A 24340-nucleotide genomic window follows, 5' to 3' on the forward strand; every position below is an offset into this window, starting at 1 on the left:
TAAAACCTAGGTCATGTAACAACAGCCTTAAATATTCCCTTCCGCAGTGTAATATATTCTCTTCTGTAAGGACAGCATTTAACGTTTTCAGAGTAGGTATTTTTTTATCAATTGTATAAAATTGAGTGACTTTTCTTCTTACCACTCCTTTTGTGAAATCGCTTATTTCTACCTTTTTTTTTTCGAACCTGTTTTGATGTTTTCGGTTATTTGAATCGTTTGTTGTCTTTCAATAATTTCCCTTGATCTACGATTCTAGATACAGTCTTTTCCGATAGCCGAGTAACTTCTGCTACGGTTTTGTTTAAATGTATGTCTTGTTGATATTCAACAGAATTTGGGTCGAGTTTCTTTTTTCTAAAATATTGGTACACGTTTAAAGCCATTTTGCTTGCACTGACTATTTACTTTTTGACCGAACATTTTACGATTCATCTTGAGATTGTTATCACATGTGTATCTCTCACAAGGCGTCCGCAACAATTAACACGTGCGATCGCTGTCCGCGTTGCGATCGAAATGAGCGATTACAAAAATTCGCCCGCCGCCCGCACCTGTCTCAGTCCCCTTTGTCGTCATACCCCCGCGCCCCTGTACCCCGCAGGCGAGGACTCAGATAAACGGTCGGTCTATAGTATATTAGAAATGACATCAAAAAGGAATCAATTTTGAGAACATGAATGCCTTTTATGCGTTAATAAGTGGGTGTCGGTTGTTGCCGCAGTGCGTGCAGCTGTTCATGTCGGTGGCGGTGGAGCAGGCCGGCATCGACTACCACGTGGTGCTGGCGCAGAACGCGCTGCAGCAGTGCCTGGAGGTGGGCGAGCTCCCGGACGAGCTGGTGTCGGCGCTGTGCAAGCAGTGCGCGCCGCACGCGCCCGCCAAGCACGCCGTCCAGGTACGCAGGCATGGGCTGCTGCGCGCCACGCAAACAGTAAGTGTGCTACTGCCGCTCACGTGCATAAGGTCGGCGCACATTGAACCGACTCGACGTCAATCCCAATTTTATGCCGGCTAGATTATGGGTACCACAACGGCACCTATTTCTGCCGTGAAGCAGTAATGTGTAAGCATTACTGTGTTTCGGTCTGAAGGGCGCCGTAGCTAGTGAAATTACTGGGCAAATGAGACTTAACATCTTATGTCACAAGATGACGAGCGCAATTGTTGTGCCGCCCAAAATTTTTGGGTTTTTTCAAGAATCCTGAGCGGCACTACATTGTAATAGGCAGGGCGTCAATTTCCATCAGCTTAACGTCATGCTCGTCTCGTCCCTTTTTTCGTAAAAAAAATCCGATACCCTTCCAACTTGGCGATCTTCCAACTTCCTTCAACGAAGATCGTCCAGTGGACAACTTGACGTCATCGAGTGGAATACGCGTTGTCAACTAGCTCAACCTCAACCAACACGGAATGAAGAAGACTCTTCTTCATTCCGTGTTAGTTCATTCTGACGAGTTGGCAACGCCGCAGTCGCCCACATGCTGTATGCACATTGCCGGCTCGTACCCGATTCGACGACAACGAGGGGCAAACGGGTCGGTAACAGTCAATAGGTGAACAACGCGTGGACTTTCAACTTACTAGTTAACAAATACAGTCTTAAGCAACGCAACATAAAGCTTATATTTCAATGTTATATATTGCGAGTTGAATTGGGGTGGACTCTACGTTGATTCGGTGCAATGTGCGAAGACCTTAACTCGACACTACCGACCACTACACTAGCAACGGCCTGCGGTTTTGCTTACACGTAACAAGCAATCATATATTATGATTCATTATTAAAATTACTATTTTAAACTATTATTTTTTTCAAAGGCCTCCAAAATTGAAGAAGTGGTCGGTAGTATCGTCTTTTACCATATTTAACGCCAATCAAAGACGATAATTCATTTGTAAGGGCGGCTATGTGTACAATAAATACATAACTATTTGCAATAAAATACTGATTATTTATTATGTACCTTTGTAAATAATAATCTTCTGTGATTGGTTGTTCATAGCATACTAACAGAGATTAATATGTACACACGAAAAATACCAAAATGCTTTTCAGACAGATAAATTATCTGCGATTAATTCAACAATTATGATGTTTTGGGTGGGGGGACCATGAAAATTTACAGTAAAACGAAAGAACATTTTTATGTCCCGAGACTTGACACTTACGTGACGTGACGAGAGTGACAACTACTCTAACTTATTAATTAGTAAGGTATTATTTTGTCTACATATTATGACCTCTTACTAAAGCTGTGGCAATGAGACCTTCACAGACATTGAAATTAATTTCCTAAACTTATTTAGTATGTTGAGTCTCATCGTCACTAACATTAACATTCCCACTAACATAATTGATTCTGTATAGAGTGATTTGTTGGTATAATAAAGTTAAAATTATGTGTACATGTTCAGAATATGTAGTAACTTTTGCTACAAAAATATCTTAAGCTGACGTATGGGGCGGTCGAAATATATACTTATAAGTATATACACGACCAATTCGCCAATTCAGTTTGCATAAACATACAGATAATTACGACTGCCTTATTATCGTATCATTTTGTTAAGAATAAGTAAACAATGAGCCACTCTTTACAGTTTCATATCATTAATCTCATGTTATATTTATCGGTACAATTAAGTTCACACCAGCACTAACTTATTGTACTTTAAGTGATCGCTGGATATAAAGCTTAACAGCTCAGCTTCAGGTGCTTTTGCTTTTCTCATATATTCAAGTTGGTGTTTATCATGCGTTAGAGTATCAGTGTCTAGAATGTTCTAGAAGCTTCCGGTAATATCAACGAGCGAGAAGGGTCATATGTTCTATTCATTCTCATCTGTAAATAGAATTCTTTCATCAAAACTTTATCATATATAGAAAAAGAGTTGGGTAGATGATACTTAATGATAGAATGCAATCTAGATTTAAATTCGAAAAGGCAATGTTCTTGTAAAACTATTCTACTGTGTGTGTCTGTATTGAATTGGTACCACACAGTCCACTTTTTTCAATAAAGCGTAGAACTTGCAGACCTTGGAAGGTTTTTTTTATTTATTTTCTATTGAGCGGTAATGTAAGACAAACTGTCATCTACCCAATTAGTTGCTAGCACTGTATATGCTTAGAAGTTGTTTTATTTGCGTTCAGTGAATACACTAACAAACCATTATAATATCCAGCTTTGTGTGCTGTTCAGCTTCACGTAAACGATCGTATTGGGATTGTGTACAGCGATTTACAATTTCAATATGATTAAATCTGGCAACATGTGCAATCAGTCAACCAATTTGTTCTTTGGGTTATTAATTTCTTATTATTGCGACAAAATTATATTTTTTAACAATAATCCAGCTTTGTGTGCTGTTCAGCTTCACGTAAACGATCGTATTGGGATTGTGTACAGCGATTTACAATTTCAATATGATTAAATCTGGCAACATGTGCAATCAGTCAACCAATTTGTTCTTTGGGTTATTAATTTCTTATTATTGCGACAAAATTATATTTTTTAACAATACCCTCATTATTAAAATGCATATATCATTGGCAAAGAACGAAAGTTGTTTAATTTTATATACAGCCCGTACTCAAAAGATCTCTCAAGATGAAATCATGTCTTAAGTATAGTTTGTCCCACTTATATATTATATATAGGTTGTAGAATTATATAAGTATTGGGATAGCTTATAGAATACGGGCTTTAATATAAAAAAATATACAGTGGACGAATTGTACTTCATTGGTTGACTGTACGATTTATTTATCGAGCGCAATTGGTCGATAATGTTGCCAGCTGCAATATACCCGTTGCAAATATTTCAAATGGAATGTTGGTGTAATTTTTTCCCCATATATTTTTTTTTGTTTTCATCCAAGAATGTTTACCCCACCCTAATAGACTTTGGGAATGTTCTATCATATAGCTCTAGCACTCCCTTCAATAAGGTCGATGTTTGGTACTTTATTTATTATAATTAGTTGGGATGTGTAAATATTGAAGTAGTGTAACTGCATATACAAAATGAAATGTACGCCGTTTTGTTGTTCCATAGTAAAAATTATGTATTTTATTTCTTCTCTATAATGTCGTAATTCGTTTCAAATACTAGCTTTCTTTCATCTAATATCTATCTAACTTTGACTTTATCTCAAGATAAATAGGATTTAGCTTATATGTAAAAAATAGTAAAATTAATAAAAAATCGCACCGTTAGGAATTTGTATGTGTTTTGATAAGTAAATGTCATTTGTCATTTGGACATACAGCACATATCAAAATGTAATATGGCAACTCTATTATGCAGTTACACTATGCATTAGTTTTATGTCTATTTATCTCACTAGGCATAAGCTCTCATCCTAGAATAACAGAACCACAATATCACAATAATAACGATAAGCACTATTTGGTTCTTCTTGTACATACATTCATCAGTCCAACCCTACACACTAATTGTCTAATTTTAATGATGTAATGTTTAATTTTTTAATTCATTCCCGTGTAAAGTATCCATACTTACAGTATTATTTTGAGTTTAGAAGCGGGTTCTTAATAAAATCAATCACACCCGCATAATTTTCTATAAAATTATTGTATTAAGTATTTTAATTCTAAAGTTTCATATATTTTAGTTTTGTCTATATGTAACCCATGATAATGATGCTTGAGCAAACTTGAGGCCTACCTGAAAACAAATTGAAGTAATAGGTACTGCACAGTATACATTCTTGGTGTTACACTCTGGTCCCGATGACGTCACAACCCCCAGTTCCCAACCCACCAACATTTCATTTGTACAGCAACTGCTGCTGTGCGCGACTCAGTCGTTGTTCACTTGCGACACGGGCGCCTCGTCAGTCGCCGGAGACAAGGGCGATCTGCCGCAACACTCGGCCGGATCGCCTAGTTCTATACAGGTAACCAATATATGACACGATTAAGATCCGATTTCACAAACGACACTTCAAACTGAGTTTAATAAAACTCAGTTTACGTAAACGTGTTCAAATACCTCGATTAAACATAAAGCAATTTCACCAATACCTTTTGAGCGTTGACATAAAATGAGTTTACTTGTCATAAACAATTGTATCATATACCTGTCTAGACTGTCATCGATGAGTATGAACAAAATCGAAATAGATATATGTCAATGTTTCTATTACGATAACGACATTTACAACTCTTGAACTCGAGAACGCTTTACCAGTGGGAGGCTTCTTTGCACAGGAAGCCGGCTAGATTATGTGTACCACAACGTCGCCTATTTCTGCCGTCAAGCAGTAATGTGTAAACATCACTGTGTTTCGGTCTGAAGGGTCGTAGCTAGTGAAATTACTGGGCAAATGAGACTTAACATCTTATGTCTCAAGGTGACGAGCCCAATTGTAGTGCCGCTCAGAATTTTTGGGTTTTTCAATAATCCTGAGCGGCACTGCATTGTAATGGGTAGGGTGTATCAATTACCATCAAATAAACGTCCTGCTCGTCTCGTCCCCTATCTTCATTAAAAAAAACGCGAACAAATGTTCAATCTTGGCACCAATCATTACTGTTAATACTTGGTCTACTTAAACCTGACACTAGCTGATTTGTGGTGCCCCTTCCACATAAACCACAATACGATGAATAGATATATTAATGTTCAACGTCCGAAATTCTGCGGTCAGTATTTAAACGTGCTTAGGCTATTTCAGTTTGTATTGGTGAAATCCGAATTGAATCTGTAAGTCGTAAGCTTAGTTCAAAGTGTTCTGATCGCGATCTGCTTGAATTGTGAAATCCGGTCTTAGTCATCGCGTATTAATGTAAACCAGCAATGAACAGCCAGCTTGTATGGAGCACAATAAATTATCTTATGATGTAAGACTGAATAGACGACCTACATGAAACGCAATGAATATCTAACATTGATTATCGAAATAGGCTATTCTTCGATTTTTTTTAAATATATTCTAAAATTATCGGAAAGATTTGATATCCAACTGGTATTTTTATTTCCACAAAATCATTCCACTTTATGCTAAGAAAAATTGTTTTACAATTAAACAATTAATAGTCGCGCCAAAAAGGGAGCCGCCATGATGGTGACGTCATCATAACATAAACAAAGAAACATTAAATGTGCAGTGCAAACCTTATTGATGTTTCTAAAAATAAAATGACCTTTCATAGTCCGCTTCGTTGGTGTGTTGTTTGTCTCTAGTATAGTGACGTCACAAAATGGTGGTCGGCGTTTTCGATCACGTGACATACAGATACTAAAACCACGACTTTAATTTTGAAAATATAAATAATTCTCACGTTTCTTACAACAATTTAGTATTAAGTTCGTATTTCTTATCATATGGTAAAATGTCTACAAACACTTTCATAATTTAATTTTGATAGATGAAACTGGCCTATTGCTGGCAATCACTGCGCCAGCCTGTCAGTCGCTTTGCATTGGGCAATGTAATGACCATTTTAAAAACGAAACTCTAAACATAGAATATCATCCAACTTTATTGGATTGCAATTAAATTATGTGATTTGGATTATTATGTAGGCACATGCTTGACGTGAATCATCCAAAAAAATATAAACTCCTGGCTTTAATATTGTATATATCTGGAATTTTATTCCAGTCATAACATATGAATGTTAGGTATATGATAAGTATAATGTGATAAGGTATATATAATATAGGTTATATTGTTTTCCTTTCACAAAATGAAATACCAGCATGATCAACAACTTATGTTGCGCACACGTAACTTCAAGGGCAATATCTTCGACAAACATTGCATTTTTAAATATTACATTCATTATTCGATCGCAAATCTTTCAGTTTGTTGGAACCAGCCAGGAGACTAGATTATGGGTACCACAACGGCGCCAATTTCTGCCGTGAGGCAGTTATGTGTAAGCATTACTGTGTTTCGGTCTGAAGGGCGCCGTAGGGAAATCACTGGGTAAATGACACTTGACATCTTATGTCTCAAGGTGACGAGTGCAGTTTTAGTCCCGCTCAGAATTTTTGGGTATTTTAACAATATTGAGCGGCACTGCATTGTAATGGGCAGGGCGTATCAATTATCATCAGCTGAACGTCCTGCTCGTCTCGTCCCTTGTTTTCATAAAAAAAAGTTTTATTTATGTACCTAATCATTATAATACACGAACTCGCAATATAAGCGTTTTAAATGTACATGATTTAGATGGATCTATATTTAATTATATGTAATGAAATTTAATATAAAAATATATGAGAAGAGCAAATTAAACTGAAGCTATTTTAGAAACATTTGTTGATCCGCTACATACGAGTATTTTGTGATTAGAAAAAGATAATTTAGCTAGTATCTTAATCGGGAGCGTTATATTTATCTCTCAGTAGGTTTTACTATTTGACTATTATTACAAATATGAAAGAGAATTGTTATATTTTACTAAAGGAACTTGTCCGTGTGCAGCCTTATTTCTATGGCCACATCCAGATCAGAAGATACAATTATGTTTTCATGAAATTAACACTTCTTATGTTTTCGTCACATGTACATAGACATTAGTCTGTCTGATGTCTCGTATAAAAAAGAGTGCAAATCCTTCTAATTTGTACGAATTGATATTGTGTTAAAGTCAAAAATACTAAGGTGGCTAAAAAACTAAGGTAACTAAAACAATTCTTCAGGAGTGATTGTTCAAGGAGTCTGCAACTACGCAGTAGCATGCAATGAAAGTGATATGAACATATCTTTACGGGTTACGTCAGTCTTACACGTTGCCCTTCCCCGCAGCACCACCTGATATCTTTAGTACCCCGCCCCGCCACCGTCTGTCAGCCCGTGAGACGGTCGCGCACGAAGTTGTCGAACTCTAACCAACGGTTAGCTCAGTTATATAATTGTTGTCGCTCACAAATGAAACGCAACATTTTTTTCGTAATAATTCTCATTCTTATAAAAATGTGTATTTTTTGGATGAAAATATGAATGAATTGTATGATACTGTGTAGTGTGTAGACTTCTTTCTGTTTAATGAGTAAACAAACATACCTGAATAGAAACTAGAAGCTTAAGTATGAATCGTCGTGGTAATTACAAGTTGTAATGGGACTTTAGCAGTAAGGTAATGCTAAACTAGCTTGTTGCTAAAAGAGTTGTCGTACAGCACTCCGGAATGTTCCAGGCACCGCTACTCTCCGTGGACTGCAAGAGTAACCCTCCCACGTATAGCTTCATCCAGGGCTGGCAGCTGTTAGCGCTAGCCGTCAGTCTCTTCGTGCCCAGGAATAATAGGCTTCTCTGGTATTTGAAGCTGCACTTGTCAAGGCATTCGGACACTAAGTAAGTGACTTCCTTATAGTTTGAAATTCGACGATGTTTAATTATTTATAATTATTATTTTAGAACTTTTTTTTAATTATTGGTTTTTGTGACCGATTTTAAAACAACCAAAACCGTAATCACCTTTTTTAATTCATGTGCCTTTTAATATTCAACTTAAATTACTTACTTTGTCAGTATTCGTCTTATTTTCCCAGACAAACTTATAATTACATAATTTATTAAATTAACATAAAAATTTCGCTGATTACGTGGATATTTTTATATAAAGTATACGTAAAAGCACGAGCTACGAAGGAATATCTTGTAGTTATCTTTCATTAACGTGTTACATCTTACACGGTACCTGACAGTTATATAAAAGATAATTAATATATTCTAACATTCTCACGAGCTCAACTTTTCACGAACATATGGTAAATTCAGTAATTTAAGCGAAATGACGATTGAAAAGCACTTAGTTTAAGCCTAATTTAATAAAGTTTATTCGACTTTGACTTTAAAAGTTATTAAAGCCACGTACATAACATAAAGCATGTATTGTGATTCATGACGGGACAAACGGATTAATGGGTGACCTGATGACAAGCGAGAACAGCCGCTCATTTACTTCTCTGATACCAAGAGTCTGGAGAAATTAATCGTAATTATTTTGAGTAAAATTATAAAATGCGTGTCGTTATAACATCAACTACAGAACGGTATTATGTTCTTGTAGGCTATATAGCATAAGAGTGGGATAAATATTCAATGTTAATATTTATAATAATAATTAATATATTAAGAAAAATTTAGTATTTTCATGTGCGTTTAAATCCTTCGAAACATTACTTTATTTACAATATTATTTAACCTGAAACTAACTGTAAATATATCTTGTAAATGAAACAATTATTTTATAGAACGGAATGCGGTAAATACGCAGCGTACTGCGCCCGCGCTCTGGAGCGTACCATCCGCAACGGCGGCCGCACTGACAAACCTTCCCGGATGGAAGTGCTCTCGATCCTGCTCAAGAACCCCTATCATCACAGTCTACCGCACGCCATTCCCGTCCACATGCTGAACAATACCTACCAAGTAAGAACCTATAGAATAGAAAACGAATAGGATCCCCGCGCAAATAGATAGGGATAAGCCGTCATCTTGATGACGTCAGGTCCAGGCATATACATCAGAATCGCCAATTAATAACACTCTTTGACGACGTCACAGTGACGTTTGCATTATAATATTATCAGGTTCCGTCCCTATTCCAATATACCTTCTATATAACTTCTTATAGTTTGTACATTAATTTAGAAGTATTATTCCAAAATACTAATTATTGCCCATGCCCATGGAAAAAATAACACTACATTAACAAAAAAAGGTGTAAATCATTATAACAAATCTGTAAAATTTGCCCAGAAGACAACGAACCGCTCCTATTACTTTCACCTTAAACGAGCAATTATTGTAATTAATCTTTGCTTACCTCGGAATCAGCTTAAACGCTTTGGATAAATTTACTACACTTTTTTTTCAAAATAAAGTCGCGAAAAACATCTCCGGTTTTTCACACCGAGCTGAGTTCAGTCATTACAATTATTACTATTATTGTCTTAATGATTCATTGAAGTAAAGTATTCTTGATTATGTCTATCTCATGGGAACTCTCGACTTGGACTCCAAAATCAAACAAAATAAAAAATAGCAAATAGTAATGAAGTACGCAGGTATCGAAGGGTTTCTTAATGTAGGTCCTGTAGAGTTTTTCAAGCCGTGTGAGGTCTTGCGTTATCATAGAGCCATGCAGATAGTAACGATCAGTTAACGAGTCGGGACTGCAAGCTTCAACATCATTGTTCGACGTTTAGTACAACATCAGCTGATATTGCATGGCCGGATCTGAGGAAACTGTAGTGATCTACACCATGAAGTTAATCACTACAGCACTTTTCTATGGCGTTCGACATGGAGTGTGCCATTGTGGTGTCTGCTTGCAACTCTCTGACCCAAAATTCCTTAATTTATGTGCCAATTCAACATAGTAAGACAAGCTTCGACTCTCTCTGAATCAGCTTCTATCATCACATTCAACTCATTTTGATAGATTTTAGTGGCTGATTATTCTCCGGGTTTTTACAGGCTATTCATTTATATTTGCTTCCAGGCTATTTTATGAAACACACATTTTATGTGACGCTGTTTAATCTTTCATTAATGCCCGCTGAGTTTTTTGCGTCTGTTCTTATACTCCTTTCATTTAGAGTTATATCTTTTCGAATGGGTGGTTGATTTTCGGGTATATTTGAATTGAAACAAATGATATGAATATCCAACATTGAATAACAACATTTAATTCAAATATTGATTTCATTTTATTCAAATAAATTATATAATAAACTCTTAAACATTCATAAATGTAATTGTGACTGTAAAATTGTATCACAGGTGATAAGTTTCGACGGATCAACGACGGTAGAGGAGTTCCTGTCCACTCTGAGTTCGGAGCTCGGGTGCCGCGAGTCTGCCGCGTCGGGATTTGCCCTCTTTAGCGATGATCCTATTGAAAAGGACTTGGAGCATCATATCAAACCCGATAAAAAGGTCTGGATATCAAATTTGTAATAAACGATGTGCAGCATACACACGTATAACAAAAAGAAAAATCACTAAACTCATACCTTGTAGGTCATCTTTGAATCATAATAAATACCTTAAAGTCGAAAATAATTCATTGACTTATGTCAAAAATTACATTATAAATTTTACTTTTTATAACTAGTAATGTTATATTGTTTATTATTATTAGATCCATTTGAAGTACCTGGCTATAAAAATTATCACTTCTACTTCTGTTTTAGAGCATAATGCAAGGCATATACAGCCTTTGTTTTTCGTCGTATACCTTCACATTTTACTTTATGTATTCTTTTTATTGTTAGTACGCTCCTTTTTATTGCTTTCTGGCATTAGACAAGTTATATAGTACATAAGACGAGAGTAATTTACCTGTTTTAAAGTGTTTGTATTGTCGTTGACAGCTATGTGACGTGATATCCCGGTGGGAGACCGCGCTACGAGAGAAGGGTTCGGGAAAGTTCGAGAACTCCCGCGTGATCCGGCTCACGTACCGCAACCGGCTCTACTACAAGAGCTCAGTGCGGACGGAGACGGACAAGGAGCGACTGCTGCTGTGCTACCAGGTCAACCAGCAGGGTGAGATTGATTGTTCATCATCTTTGACAGAATTCAATTATAAATTCTAAAATAAAAGCGATATAAATATTTTATAATTATGATAATACAAAACTGAAATGGCAGTCGGTAGGGCACATAGCTTGACGGACAGATTGCCGTTGGGACCGTAAAGTCTTCGAATGTCGACCACGTACCGCAAGACGTAGTGTTGGTAGGCCCGGCACAAGATGGACCGACGATCTGGTCAAGATCGCCCTAGTAGGTTGGATAAGGGTATAGCGCAAGAGCGATCGTCGTGGAGAACTTTGGGGAAGGCCTGTCCAGCATTGATTGATACGATGATGATGGTAATAAAATGAAAGCTTAAAATACGGCAATATAAACTTAAACACCAATCAGATGAAATGACGTCACGGCTCAGTAATCACAAATCATCGCCGTGTCGCTTGGAATTTTGGTTGTTTACACGTTTATATTAATTACTGAAGCCGTGACGCTATGAGCGAATCCCATGAAATTCAGAACTGTTTGAAGAAGTATTGTTTTTTTTATGTAAAAAGGAGGACAAACGAGCGTACGGGTCATCTGGTGTTAGGTGATCATCGCCGTCCTCATTCTCTTGCAACACCAGAGGAATCACAGGAGCTTTGCTGACCTTAAGAAAGGTGTACGCGCTTTTTTTGAAGGTATCCATGTCGTATCGTCCCGGAAACACCGCACAAGGAAGTTCATTCCACAGCTTTGTAGTACGAGGAAGAAAGCTCCTTGAAATCCGCACTGTGGAGAATCGCCACACAATGGACCGACGATCTGGTTAAGATCAGCGGAATAGGTTGGGTGAGGGCAGCGCAAAAAAGTCATGGCGATCTTTGGGGGAGGCCTTTGTCCAGCAGTGGACGTCTTCCGGCTGAACTGATGATGATATTTCGTATAAAGTAAACGTTCTGCTGACATTAAAAGTTGCCCTTTTCCGTAGTGGTGGCAGGGCGGTTCCCGGTGAGTCGCGAGCTGGCTGCGGAGCTGGGAGCCCTGATGGCCCAACTGGACATGGGCGACTACTCCTCCACCAACACGCAACACAACCAGCCGCTGGCGCACCGCTTCTACCCGTACCGGTACCGCGCCGGTCTCACCAACGAAGAGCTCAGGTACGGGTAAAAGGCCATACCTAGGTAACACTGTATTAGGCTTAATGTAGAAAGTTGCCAATACTTTAATTGTTTTTCAAAGTAATCTCCGTTCCTCTCTACACGTCGTCGCATTCGATGGAACCACTGAAAAAGCAGTGGGCCCATTCTTCCTTAGGGGTCTCTTCTATGGCATTTTCGTACGCTTTTACCGCATCTTCAGCGCCGTAAAGCGAATACCTAGAATTTTATCTTTAGTTCTTGGGAATAAATAAAAGTCGCAGGGCGCCAGGTCAGTTCCAAGACAACAGGCAAACACCGATTGACATACCAGTCTGCAGTAACTGTCCTTCCATCTTCTAGCACAACAGTCGCGAAATGACTTTCCGACCAAAGAATGAGGCAATCATCTTTTTTCCTTGACTTCTTCCTTTCTTTACCTTAGTTGGCTGATCCTCGAAAGGAAACACCTACTGAGCTGATTGCCTTTTGGTTTCGGGTTCGTAGCAATATATCCAGCTTTCATAACCTATGACGATGTCAAATACTGTATTTGAGTCACCGCCGTTGAACTTATCTAACATTTGGTGACACCAGTCCATGCGAAGGTGTTTCTGGTCGCCGGTTAAGGTATGGGGAATCCATCTGGTACAAAGCTTCCTGACGCCTAAATGTTTGTGTAATATTTTTTTGAACTTGACTCATACCAATGCCTAGGCTTGCCCGTATCTGCTGATTGATGATGAAAAGAGTGCTCTTATCTTCCTCTATCATCCGTCGCACAGTACTGATGTTATCTTCAGTAGTCGCTGTTAAAGGAGGTCCCTCACGCGGATCATCATTGAGATTGCTACGTCCACGCTTAAACTCGTTAAACCAATTGTAAATAGTGGCACGAGATGGCGCGTCATTAAGAAATGCTAATCGCAGCCTATCATAGCTTTGTTGTTGAGTAAGCCCACAACGAAAGTGATAATAAATCATTGGCCGAAAATTTTCTCGCGTTAGGTCCATTTTCACGTGTAACAAGAGTTTTAGACTAATTTAATTTAGGCTAACCGCCAATTCACAAAAACAAATGACAAATGAATGCAATGTACTACATTAGGTTACCAAAGAGTTCTAAAATTGAAATTAAAAAAAAGTTTTCATTAGCAATGTTTCTAACTGGCCATTTCAAATATTTTTAGTGTTACCCACGTATTACATCACATTTGTGAGACATGCAACCAATACCAGGGTTGTTGCGGATGAAAATATTTTGACATCCGCGGATGCGAATTATTAGATTTTTTTAAAGATTTTTCAATTTCAGGCCATGAATAAATGAAAATCGTTTTAAGTTTTCATGTTTTTTTTTAAATACCTACTAACAAACAAAACTAAAACCATTTTTGATCAATAATTCTTACTCCCTCATCCTTTTATCCACATCGCTCTTATATTTCTTAATCTACCTATCTTTTAATGTTACCAATACTTTAGATTAAAATAATTATTCAAAACTCACTATGGTCACTAGTGATACTCTAATTATTAATTAATTGAATTAACGACACGTCGACAAAACACCTTCACTATATCAACAATTTTTTTCATATTTAATTTGTACCAAGATTCATATACGATGCGGAACTGGAACCCGCGCCTCTGAGGTTCCGTCCGGACGCTCTTACCAACTGATCCAACCGACCGAGTGACGCATCGATTGTAAATCTTGGTATTTCTTCTTCAACTCTCAGGTTGTGGCTTCATATAAATTCGTATATTTAATTCCAGAAGGGATATCTCTAGCCAGGACTCACCTTTGTCTGAACGTGTTTTCATACAGATGAGAGTGCGGCCACCAAGATACCACGAATAATTGAATATAAACAATTTGTTATGTTTTTAAAGTGATTACCCTCACTTTTAGGATTAATATAGGTCGTGGGTTTGATTACCGCATCGTTCATAAAATTATGTTTTCAAATTTTATTTGTGTCATTGATTAAGTTTAAACGAAATCCAACAGAGATGTTGAAGAGAAACTACGCTCCAAGTGGATAGCGCTGAAAGGGCGGAGCACCGTGGACTGCGTGAGGATATACCTCAACTGTACCAGGAAATGGCCGTTCTTTGGAGCAACACTCTTCCAAGCCAGGGTGAGACACCAAATACATTATACATTTGAAATGAAATGATATAAATGTGTATTTTTAAGGGTTACTTTTAAAAGAAAAAATACTAAATAAACCTTAGATCATTTATACGTCTAGACTGTGATAGCTGTGAAAACTTTGAAAAAATTGAGGTTGACTGCTGAGCTCTATTTTGTGATATACACGCATACTAAAGAAATAAACCTGGCCTGTTTGCATCGGTTGCCTAGCAGCAAGAGGCTCTATGTAGACGACAATTCAAACAATCAAATATATAATAGTGATTCTAAATGAACTCCGTGGGCCCGTACTACTCTGAAGCAGTATACAATAGTCTCAAAAAATGTATGACAATATGTATTCAAAAACGCCTAGGAAACGGAGTTATTTATTGAGAAAACGCGTTTCCGAATATCAAGCCAAATAATTAGCGCCATCTCTGGTAAATAACAGTACTTATTTGATCAACAAATTCGGAAAACATAAAAATTGTTATAAATTTTTGTATTTATATTGTACTACCAGCTGACCCAACAAACGTTGTATTGCTATGTAAAGTAATAAAAAAAAAACAAAAACAAAATTAAAATTTTTGGGGTAAAAAAAAATAGATGACAACCTATTCTCAGACGTACCAAATATATCGTACAAAATTTATCATACTACAATAATCATTATATTCAACGTCTTGCACCCTTATTGCGGATTTGTGGATGGAACAGATTAATATAAAAATCGCGATACAAAATAGGTGTTGATCATAGATGGGTGAAAAAATGAAGTTGTATGGTATTTTTTTATGCAGAATCAAAATAAAATAAGAATAAAAATACTGTCGAATAAATAAATAAAATATATATTTAAGTGTGGGTCACCATTATCATTTAGGTGTAGGAAAAATAGATGTTGGCCGATTCTCAGACCTACCCGATATGCACACAAAATTTCATACAAATCAGTTGAGCCGTTTGTGAGGAGTTTGGTAACAAACTCGGGGACACGAGAATTTTATATATAAGATATTATATATTAATTAAGATGGTGGCTGCCACTTGTACTTTGATATGCACGATAGTTTCAATATTATTTTGAGGACCCATATAGTCGAATGGTAAGTGACCCTGACCACTAAGCTAGAGGTCCCAGGGTTCGAATCCCGGTAGGTGCAATCATTTATATGATGAATATAGATGTTTGTGTTCGAGTCATGGATGTTTATATGTATTTATGTTTGTTTAAGTAAGTATATTGTATTAAATATATCGTTGTCTTGTACCCATAGTATAGGCATGCCTAGTTTGGGGCAAATAATTTGTATAAAGTGTGTAAAACAAATATTTTGTTACAGATAAAGCAGCCGGAACTGTCTCTGGTGTGGCTGGCTGTGAGTGAAGACGGTGTCACCGTGCTGGAGCTGGCTTCCATGTCAGTCATCGGACGGTACGCACTCACCTCCATAGGACTCTTCGGTGGCCTGCAGGTGAGACTTTCAATCTATGTATAAGATGTTTTAGAAAACAAATTAATGTTAGAACTGAGCCTCTATACCAGTGGGAGGCAGTAGATTATGGGTACGGCAAGGGCGCCTATTTCTGCCCTGAAGCACTTATGTGTAAGAATTATTGTGTTTCGGTCTGAAGGGCTCCGTAGCTAATGAAATTACTGGGCACCTTGAACCTTGACAACTTTTGTCTCAAGGTGTCGAGCGCAGTTGTAGTGCCGCTCAGAATTTTTGGGTTTTTCAATAATCCTGAGAGCTTGTAATGGGCAGGACGAATCAATTACCATCAGCTGAACGTCCTGCCAGTCTCGTCCCTTATTTTCATAGAAAAACTCTTTGCTTAGACTTCATAAGTCATATTATCGAAGTCTCAGCTGTGTAGACTGTAGCTTATGGTCACGGCAGAACGGAAAATGTACTACATTTGAGAGTAGCTATAATATTGTACTAGTAGAAATGTACGTAAATGTTATTCTAAGTGTGGAATAATTGTGCATAAAATGTTTTAATTACAGGATGACCTCATGATGCTGATTGACGCAGAAGATTCCACAAGTCCGGTTCACAAGATGTTGATAAGTCTCAATAAACTAAAAGTAAGTTGCTTATTCAATATTCCGAATGAATAAATTTTTCTTACGACTATTTTTAAAACAAAACTCGACAATAATGGATTTTATACGGAAACTAGAGGTTTTATCTCAATAAAATGTTTAATATGAGAATAATCATGTCATAAACAGATCAAAACGATAGTAACAGAGAGAGTTGTCATACTGAAACATGCAGAAAAAAATAAATGCAGGGCAAGCCTGTAGGATTGTTAGATTTCACATAAAGCACATAACATTCGGCAGTTTCAGCTAAAATTCACAGGATAGGGAAACCTATACAATTTCGATCGAAATACCTTTACGTCAGACTTGGCTTTAAGATTTTTTTTAAAGAATATAAGGGATGAGACGAGCAGCACGTTCAGCTGGTGGTAATTGATACGCCCTGTCCATTACAATGCAGTGCCGCTCAGGATTTTTGAAAAACCCAAAAATTCTAACGTCACTACAATTGCGAGAGAGCTTGAGACGAAAGATGCTAAGTCTCATTCGTCCAATAGTTTCACTAGCTACGGCGCCCTTCAGACCGAAACATAGTAATGTTTATACATTACTGCTTCATGGTAGAAATAGGCGTGGTTGTTTACCCAAAATCTAGCCGACATCCTGTGCAAAGGAGCCTCCCACTGGTAAATTGTCAAATAAAAGATCAGAAAACAGGCAATTTGGAGTAACAACATATATCTTGTTCCAGATGGCTGAGCTAACGCATCTTATAGCTGACTACAAGAACACGCTGCGTCCAATCGGCACGGGCACGCCGCAGATGAACTCCCTGACCCGCCACGGCAGCCACCGCTCCGTCCGCAAGCCTTCCTCGCAGCCCAACACGCTGCCACACGCGCACACACACACACACACGCACACACACACGCACACACTCAACTCTAACACAACCATGACTCTGGGCTCGGAACGGAATGCGACGCTCACTCTTAGCTCCCAGTCCACCAACCAACATGTCGATGCGAGAATATTGTCACACGGACAGCCCGATATATTGAAATCTACGCCCGATCACAAGAAGCGAGCGCACACCCAAGATGGCGTCGCGTAGGTCAGAAGAAAAGTTAAAAGAGTTCCCTTTATAGCTTAGTAGGAAGAACTGCTAAATCATCAAATGAATCTACCTCTCATTATTATGATGATAAAGTCACTTATAATTAAATCTGAAGTTAGATACCAACACTAATCCTCCAGGGAACTTTTGTGAAACGGACTATAAGGCTGATTTTAAGATCCAATCGAAACGCAATGATAACTTATAACGACCAATCGAAATGAGACATTTATGTCATAGGAATAACGTGATTGGTCGAGAACTAGTTACATAAACAAGATGGCGGCGTTCTCAATTCATTATATCAATAATTTAGATGCGAATATTAAAACATATTCGATTCTATCGTACATAATGCCGTAATCATAATATATTCATAACAGACGTCCTATCATAATGGCGTCAAGTCGTCAGTTAGTGAATGAAAACATCACAAGTTGTTGAATGCTACGCAGTTTTATGTAAAAAAAACATTATTTACGACTAGTTAGACCAAATATGACTTGCTTTAAATAACATAAAGTCAAATTGAAAAAAAAACCACTGTATTTAAATCATACATATGCAGACAGGAAAATAATAATTTTTGAATTATTTAAAAGTGAAATAGTAATGGAAAATATAATAATATACCTCATATTTTGTAGTTCGGCCCGGTTCGGCTTGTATTGTTATTTTATATATTTCATCTGCGTATTAGTGCTTTTGCTAAGACTTATGTTACGCAGTTTTGTATTGCTATAGCATATACTTGGTAAAAAGGTTACTATTTCCGTATCGAAAGCCCTAATGGGCTAAATGTGCCAAAATCTTTATTTAAGACTTTAATTTTTTTTTTAAATAATTGTATAACTATTCAAATGGTTTGTTTCTCAGTTATTTTTACCATATTTATACTAAATTTGGGGATTTATTCTAAAAATTCACCAATATATTTCCTCGAGAAAAATCATATTATATTATTAAAACCATTGTCATTAATTCTTTTAACTGTTTGTGTTCAACTGTAACGCGTTCCATATTTATTTACGAATTTGAGTGCGTTTTCTGGAATATTTGTACCAAAAATTACTGGTTACCTATTTACCAAGTATGTACATTCGGGATATTTCAAATGCTAACATTTCATATAATTTTTCTTATAAATGTATTAAAAATATAGGATTTTAATAAAAATAGTGTCTTTCCTAGATTTTAGCATACTTATTACTTGTATCTGTCCATAATGTTTGTGATTAAGTGACAATAATTTAATTATTTAATATTACTTATATCTATGAATAGCACGATTTAGTACAGATCTTGAGCGGTGACTGAATTTGAAGTGCGCTTAGAATATTATGCGTCGTTTCGGAACCCCCAATACACGCAATATGTAGGCGGGGCATAACGCAAAGTAACTTCGAGAAATGATTAGATGTTTTGTTTGTATCTACCAAATTTTTTGAAGTGGGCGTTATTGTGCGGAAATCCATAATTATTCAAATGTTGTGAGCCTTCTTGAGTGTAATTTCCGCTAAAATTCGTCTTCAATCAATTCGACACGTGTTTCGCTTCTACATGAGGCATCCTCAGGAGATGTTGACTCTCCAAATTCAGAAAGGAGAATGTTCAGTCACCGCTCAAGATCTGGTGAGTCTCGTACCAGAATTGGGCGAGTCAACATCTCCTAATGATGCCTCGTGTAGAGGCGAAACAATTGTAGATTTGATTGAAGACACAACAATTGATTTACAATTTTTCTGTAATTTTGACTGTGAGCTGGTTACATATAGTTATATCGTTGACATCGCATTGCATACAGATTAAACCTATTTTCTACTTTCCACATAAATATAATAACATCGCTCAAGTTCATGTCTCAGAGTCTATATTAATGATTTGTTTAGTAACTTGAAAGCGTATCTATTTTTATTGCAGCATTTGAAAATATAACTTGAATTATTTGATCGGTATCGGTTATGTATGGGAAACGACAAAATAGTGTACAGTAACATTATGTATGTATATTAGAGATAATAATAGCGAATAACTTCAATTTATGCATGCAAATTTAATATGCAAAAATTTATAAATAATTCATTCTTCGCCTTAGTAGTGGCTATGTGAAAGACAGATAGGCAGAGGACACAGACTCAGATATTGTCGCTAAGAATTGAAACTTAATTAGTTATTTTAGAATTACTACCATTGCTTTCAATGCTTGATTTATTCAAATAGCACACTACGGTGTTTGAAAGGATTCTAACAAAAAATAAAAGAAGCAAATTCTCTTTATTTTTTTGTTATTTATCGAAAAATAAATGATTTACATCTAGTTTTTTAGATTTTCTTAAATATCGCCGTTTGATGTCTTCGAAAATGTTAGCATTTCGAAATACCCCAACCACTGTGCAGGGTACAAAGTTAGATGAACGTAGCGATAGATACCACATAGATTCCAAAGATTACATTTGTTTAAGTAGAGACATTAGAACATGAGTTATTTCGTACATTCTTTTATGAAGAACTATCCTCGTTATTTGCTTATTAACTATCCAATTCATAATAGAATATACTTATAGAATATAGATGTTATATGTAGCTATAGAAATACACGCAGATATTTTATTTAACAATACTATGGATTCCAGATGTGTTTATTTTGAGAGGTTCCTGTGAGGCAAATGGCGGGGATAATAATTATAGTGTAGTATAATATGTTCGTGTTAGTAACATAACACTCCTGTATACAATAAATCTATTTATATTTATAGTTTGGGATGTATTTAAAAGGTCAGTTTCGCCTGCATTCAATCCTAATTTCGAGCAAATAAAACATAATATTTAAGACAAAATTTGCCTAGCGAAACTGCATTAAATATTGACGTTATATAATAAGAAACATAACTGAAGAAAAACTCGAATGAAACAAAATTAATCTGATCAATTAAATTATCTCTTCTATCTCTCTCAATCTCATTTCAATATGAATATCAGTCCTTAATGTTATAGAGATAAATGTTACTATAGTGAATAAATTGATCAAGCTATCGAACTAATATGGACTGAACTCTTAATAAGATCAACGAATCTCATAATTAGGTGATATTAGATCGTTTAAACAAGAAAGTTGTGAGAAAGTATGACTAAATAAGAATCAGTTTTTTTTTAAATAATTAATTGTTTAAATTTTTAAGCGTACTGTATTTGATTGAATATTAATTAATACATATTTTTAGTCAAACTTTGTTATATTTAAGTTCTTGAAAATTAAGAATATGTATCTAACTATTTATTTAGCTGTGCATTCATACTTTAAAGAACTTGGAGATTAAAATTAATTAAGTAATGAGGCGTTATATCGTGTTATCTTGAAGATATCTTGTCAAATTTTCTCATTTACGGGCTGTTTCATAATGTCTAAGTTAAGTAGCAGATTGTCCTATGACATAAGTATCTATTCGTAACTTTACTTGGACATTGTGAAGCAGCCCAAAAGTAGCAAAATTAGGCCTGCTGACAAATGAGTGTTGATAAAAATAATGATAGTAAAATGGCGTGTGTTGTTTCACGATTTTTAAAAAAGCAACATTTGTGATGAAATAATCAATTTCAGTTTTGAAACTGCAGCCTTGATAAGTTGCTGACTTTGTCAAATAATAAGCTATATTCTTAACTGTGTTTTGATTTTGGGATATTTTTGAAAAAATGTTCATTTGTAACTAAGATAACTTTTAATTAGAAAACTCATTAAAAATTACCAATACCATTCTTACTGCATACTAGCATTTATACTGTGCTATCTCTCGAATCATAAAGTAGTCACGTCAAATGTTTGTATAACACTCAACAACTCACTATTGAGTCGCGGATTAGTGTGAATTTCGGACAATGACCCGATGCCACCCATCTCTGTTACTCATGTATTTTATTCGGAATGAAATAAATACTTATGAATACAGTAATGTAAATTTGATAAAAGACCATGTTTGGTAATGATATAGATAAAAAAATTGTTAACGAATATCTGAACAGGACTTCAAAAGACAATGACTATGTCCATACTAAATCTCATTGAAATTTGTTCGTTAGACACACGGAATTACTTTCAAATAATAGTATCAGTATACACATACGCTATACAAGGTTACAAAACTGATTTATTACTTTTGTTCTTCGAATACATTTAACTATAAATAAAGTTAATCTAAAATGAAAAAAATATTTAATTTTATTATCATTCCATCTCGCTCAAACGGAAATATTGTTAGCTTATATTGTAAGGCAGCTGGCACCGCGACAGTACAGAACCCAAACGTTGAGAATCAAATCGTATTAAATTAGATTTTAGATATTCGATTGCACTTTTTGCATTTCACCTTACTGTTGTTGATATTGTATAGACATTGTATATTTTATATCTAGTGACGATTTTTTATCATCTAGATGGGCTAAGTTGTATAGTTAAGTAGTATGTGAGGTAGGTATTTATTTGTAATTCGCCTTTAAGTTATACTAAGTTGGCCTAAGTCGACGCCTAATGTAATTAGGGCCTCAGTTTTGTATGATCGGATTTTGCTGATTTTTTTTTTTGTTTGTTTTATGAAATGGTAATAAATATGTATAGATAATTGAGTTGTTTTGTTTTGTACGTTAATGAAACATGTTTATGATAAGTTATATTTAATAAGTTCTGGTATAGACGCTGTGTTTGCCAGTAAACAAATCCCTATTCGCCAAAAAATAGTATGTAATGTATATTATATTTTCTAAGACTTCATTCCTTTGATAGCTTTTTTCCTTCGATTATTAAATGTGGCCCGGCCTAACATATACATGACTAGTCGCTCACCACCCAATTTGCTCAGGCTGACTTACCTTTAGGAAATGTAATCCCTTGATCTTTTTTGTAGTGATGAAAATAATAGAAAACCAACATTGGATAAAAATGTATACGTAGGTATACAGGTAGGTAATCAGTAGTGATTGAATGTTAACACAGAATGAGTGCTAACTCACACTCAAAAGATTCAGAAAATTTATTGAAGTTGGCGTTATTTTGCGGAAATCCCTAAGTATCAAAATGTCTTGAGTTTTCTTTAGTGTAAATTCGAGTCTCGTGCCTGAGTTTGGCGAGTCAACAACTCCTGAGGATGCCTCGTGTAGAGGCGAAACACGTGTCATCCCTAAAGAAAAATCAAAACATTTAGATAAAAAGATTCAGTCAAATGTTTGTATGACTCAACGACTCACTTTACAAACATCTGAGAGACGCACAGTTATTAAGAACATCAGGTTTGGACGCGGATTAGAGAGAATTTCCGTCAATGAACCGATACCACCTGTCTCAGTTACTCGCGGATTTTATTCAAAATTATTAGTAATAATAATATCTGTAAATAATAATCATCCGTCTAGTTTATGGATACCACAACGGCGCCTATTTCTGCCGTGAAGCAGTATTGTGTATGCATTATTGTGTTTCGGTCTGAAGGGCGCCGTAGCTAGTGAAATTATTGTAGTGCCGCTCAGAGTTTTTGGGATTTTCAAGAATCCTGAGCGGCACTGCATTGTAATGGGCAGAGTGTATCAATTAGCATCAGTTGAACGTCCTGCTCGTCTCGTCCCAAAAAAAATACTTGTGAATATAATTTGTGTATCGTCAAGAATCAGAATGCAAAGCCATTTTTAGTAATTATAGAGATAGTCCTCTCTTGAGAAGGTCGCGGAATGGGGTACATGAACTTTGTCCGGCTAAACCCCCAGAAGACTAAAGTTTACGCGAATTTACTTGGACAACACTTCGCTTAAAGCCTCGCCTAGTATCCGAATACTGGGTCTCGAAATGTCGAGTGATAGCCAATTCCGCGGTCATCATGCAAAGCCAAATTGTCTTCGAAAAAGCTGGGGGTCATAAATATACTACGAAAATACTTCAAGACAGCCCACATTCTAGCACGCTATAAATCGCTGGTCTGGCTAGATATGGAGTATTGCTGTCATCTCTGGTGTGGCGCACCTCGAATTGTGGGGGACCCTGGCTTTGTGAATGGCTAGATCACTTGGCGTTGCGTGGAAACGTTTCACTGTGGCTTCTACCTCATTTATCAGGGGGAGCATTCCGTAGAACTGTTTGACCTGATTCGTGCCGCCGAATTTCACATCACACACCACCATCTGGATGTGTGGCGTTACTCCACAGTGCGATTTGCAAGGAACTTGCTTCCACTTACAATAAAGCGTTGGAATGAGTTTCCTTGTGCGATGTTTCCAGGACGATACGACATGGGTAGCTTCTAAAAAGGTGGCAACGCTCCTGAGATTCCTCTGGTGTTGCAAGAGCATGTGGGCGGCGGTAATCACTTAACATCACGTGACCCGTACGCTCGAT

At 36.5% G+C, this 24340-nt stretch overlaps 1 protein-coding gene across 1 annotated transcript; it reads left to right on the plus strand.

The window, feature by feature from the left end:
* The first annotated feature begins 739 nt into the window (after positions 1-739).
* Positions 740-22580, plus strand: LOC126974328 (uncharacterized protein CG43867). Its single transcript, XM_050821786.1, has 11 exons — positions 740-898; positions 4706-4927; positions 8181-8338; positions 9241-9418; positions 10775-10930; positions 11368-11542; positions 12501-12672; positions 14666-14795; positions 16141-16272; positions 16809-16889; positions 17602-22580. Exons 1-11 carry the CDS (start codon positions 740-742, stop codon positions 17962-17964), a joined length of 1926 nt encoding a protein of 641 aa, XP_050677743.1. The 3' UTR covers positions 17965-22580.
* Positions 22581-24340: the final 1760 nt, after the last annotated feature.

This window comes from Leptidea sinapis, chromosome 32, assembly GCF_905404315.1.
Source record: "Leptidea sinapis chromosome 32, ilLepSina1.1, whole genome shotgun sequence".
Classification (NCBI taxonomy): domain Eukaryota; kingdom Metazoa; phylum Arthropoda; class Insecta; order Lepidoptera; family Pieridae; genus Leptidea; species Leptidea sinapis.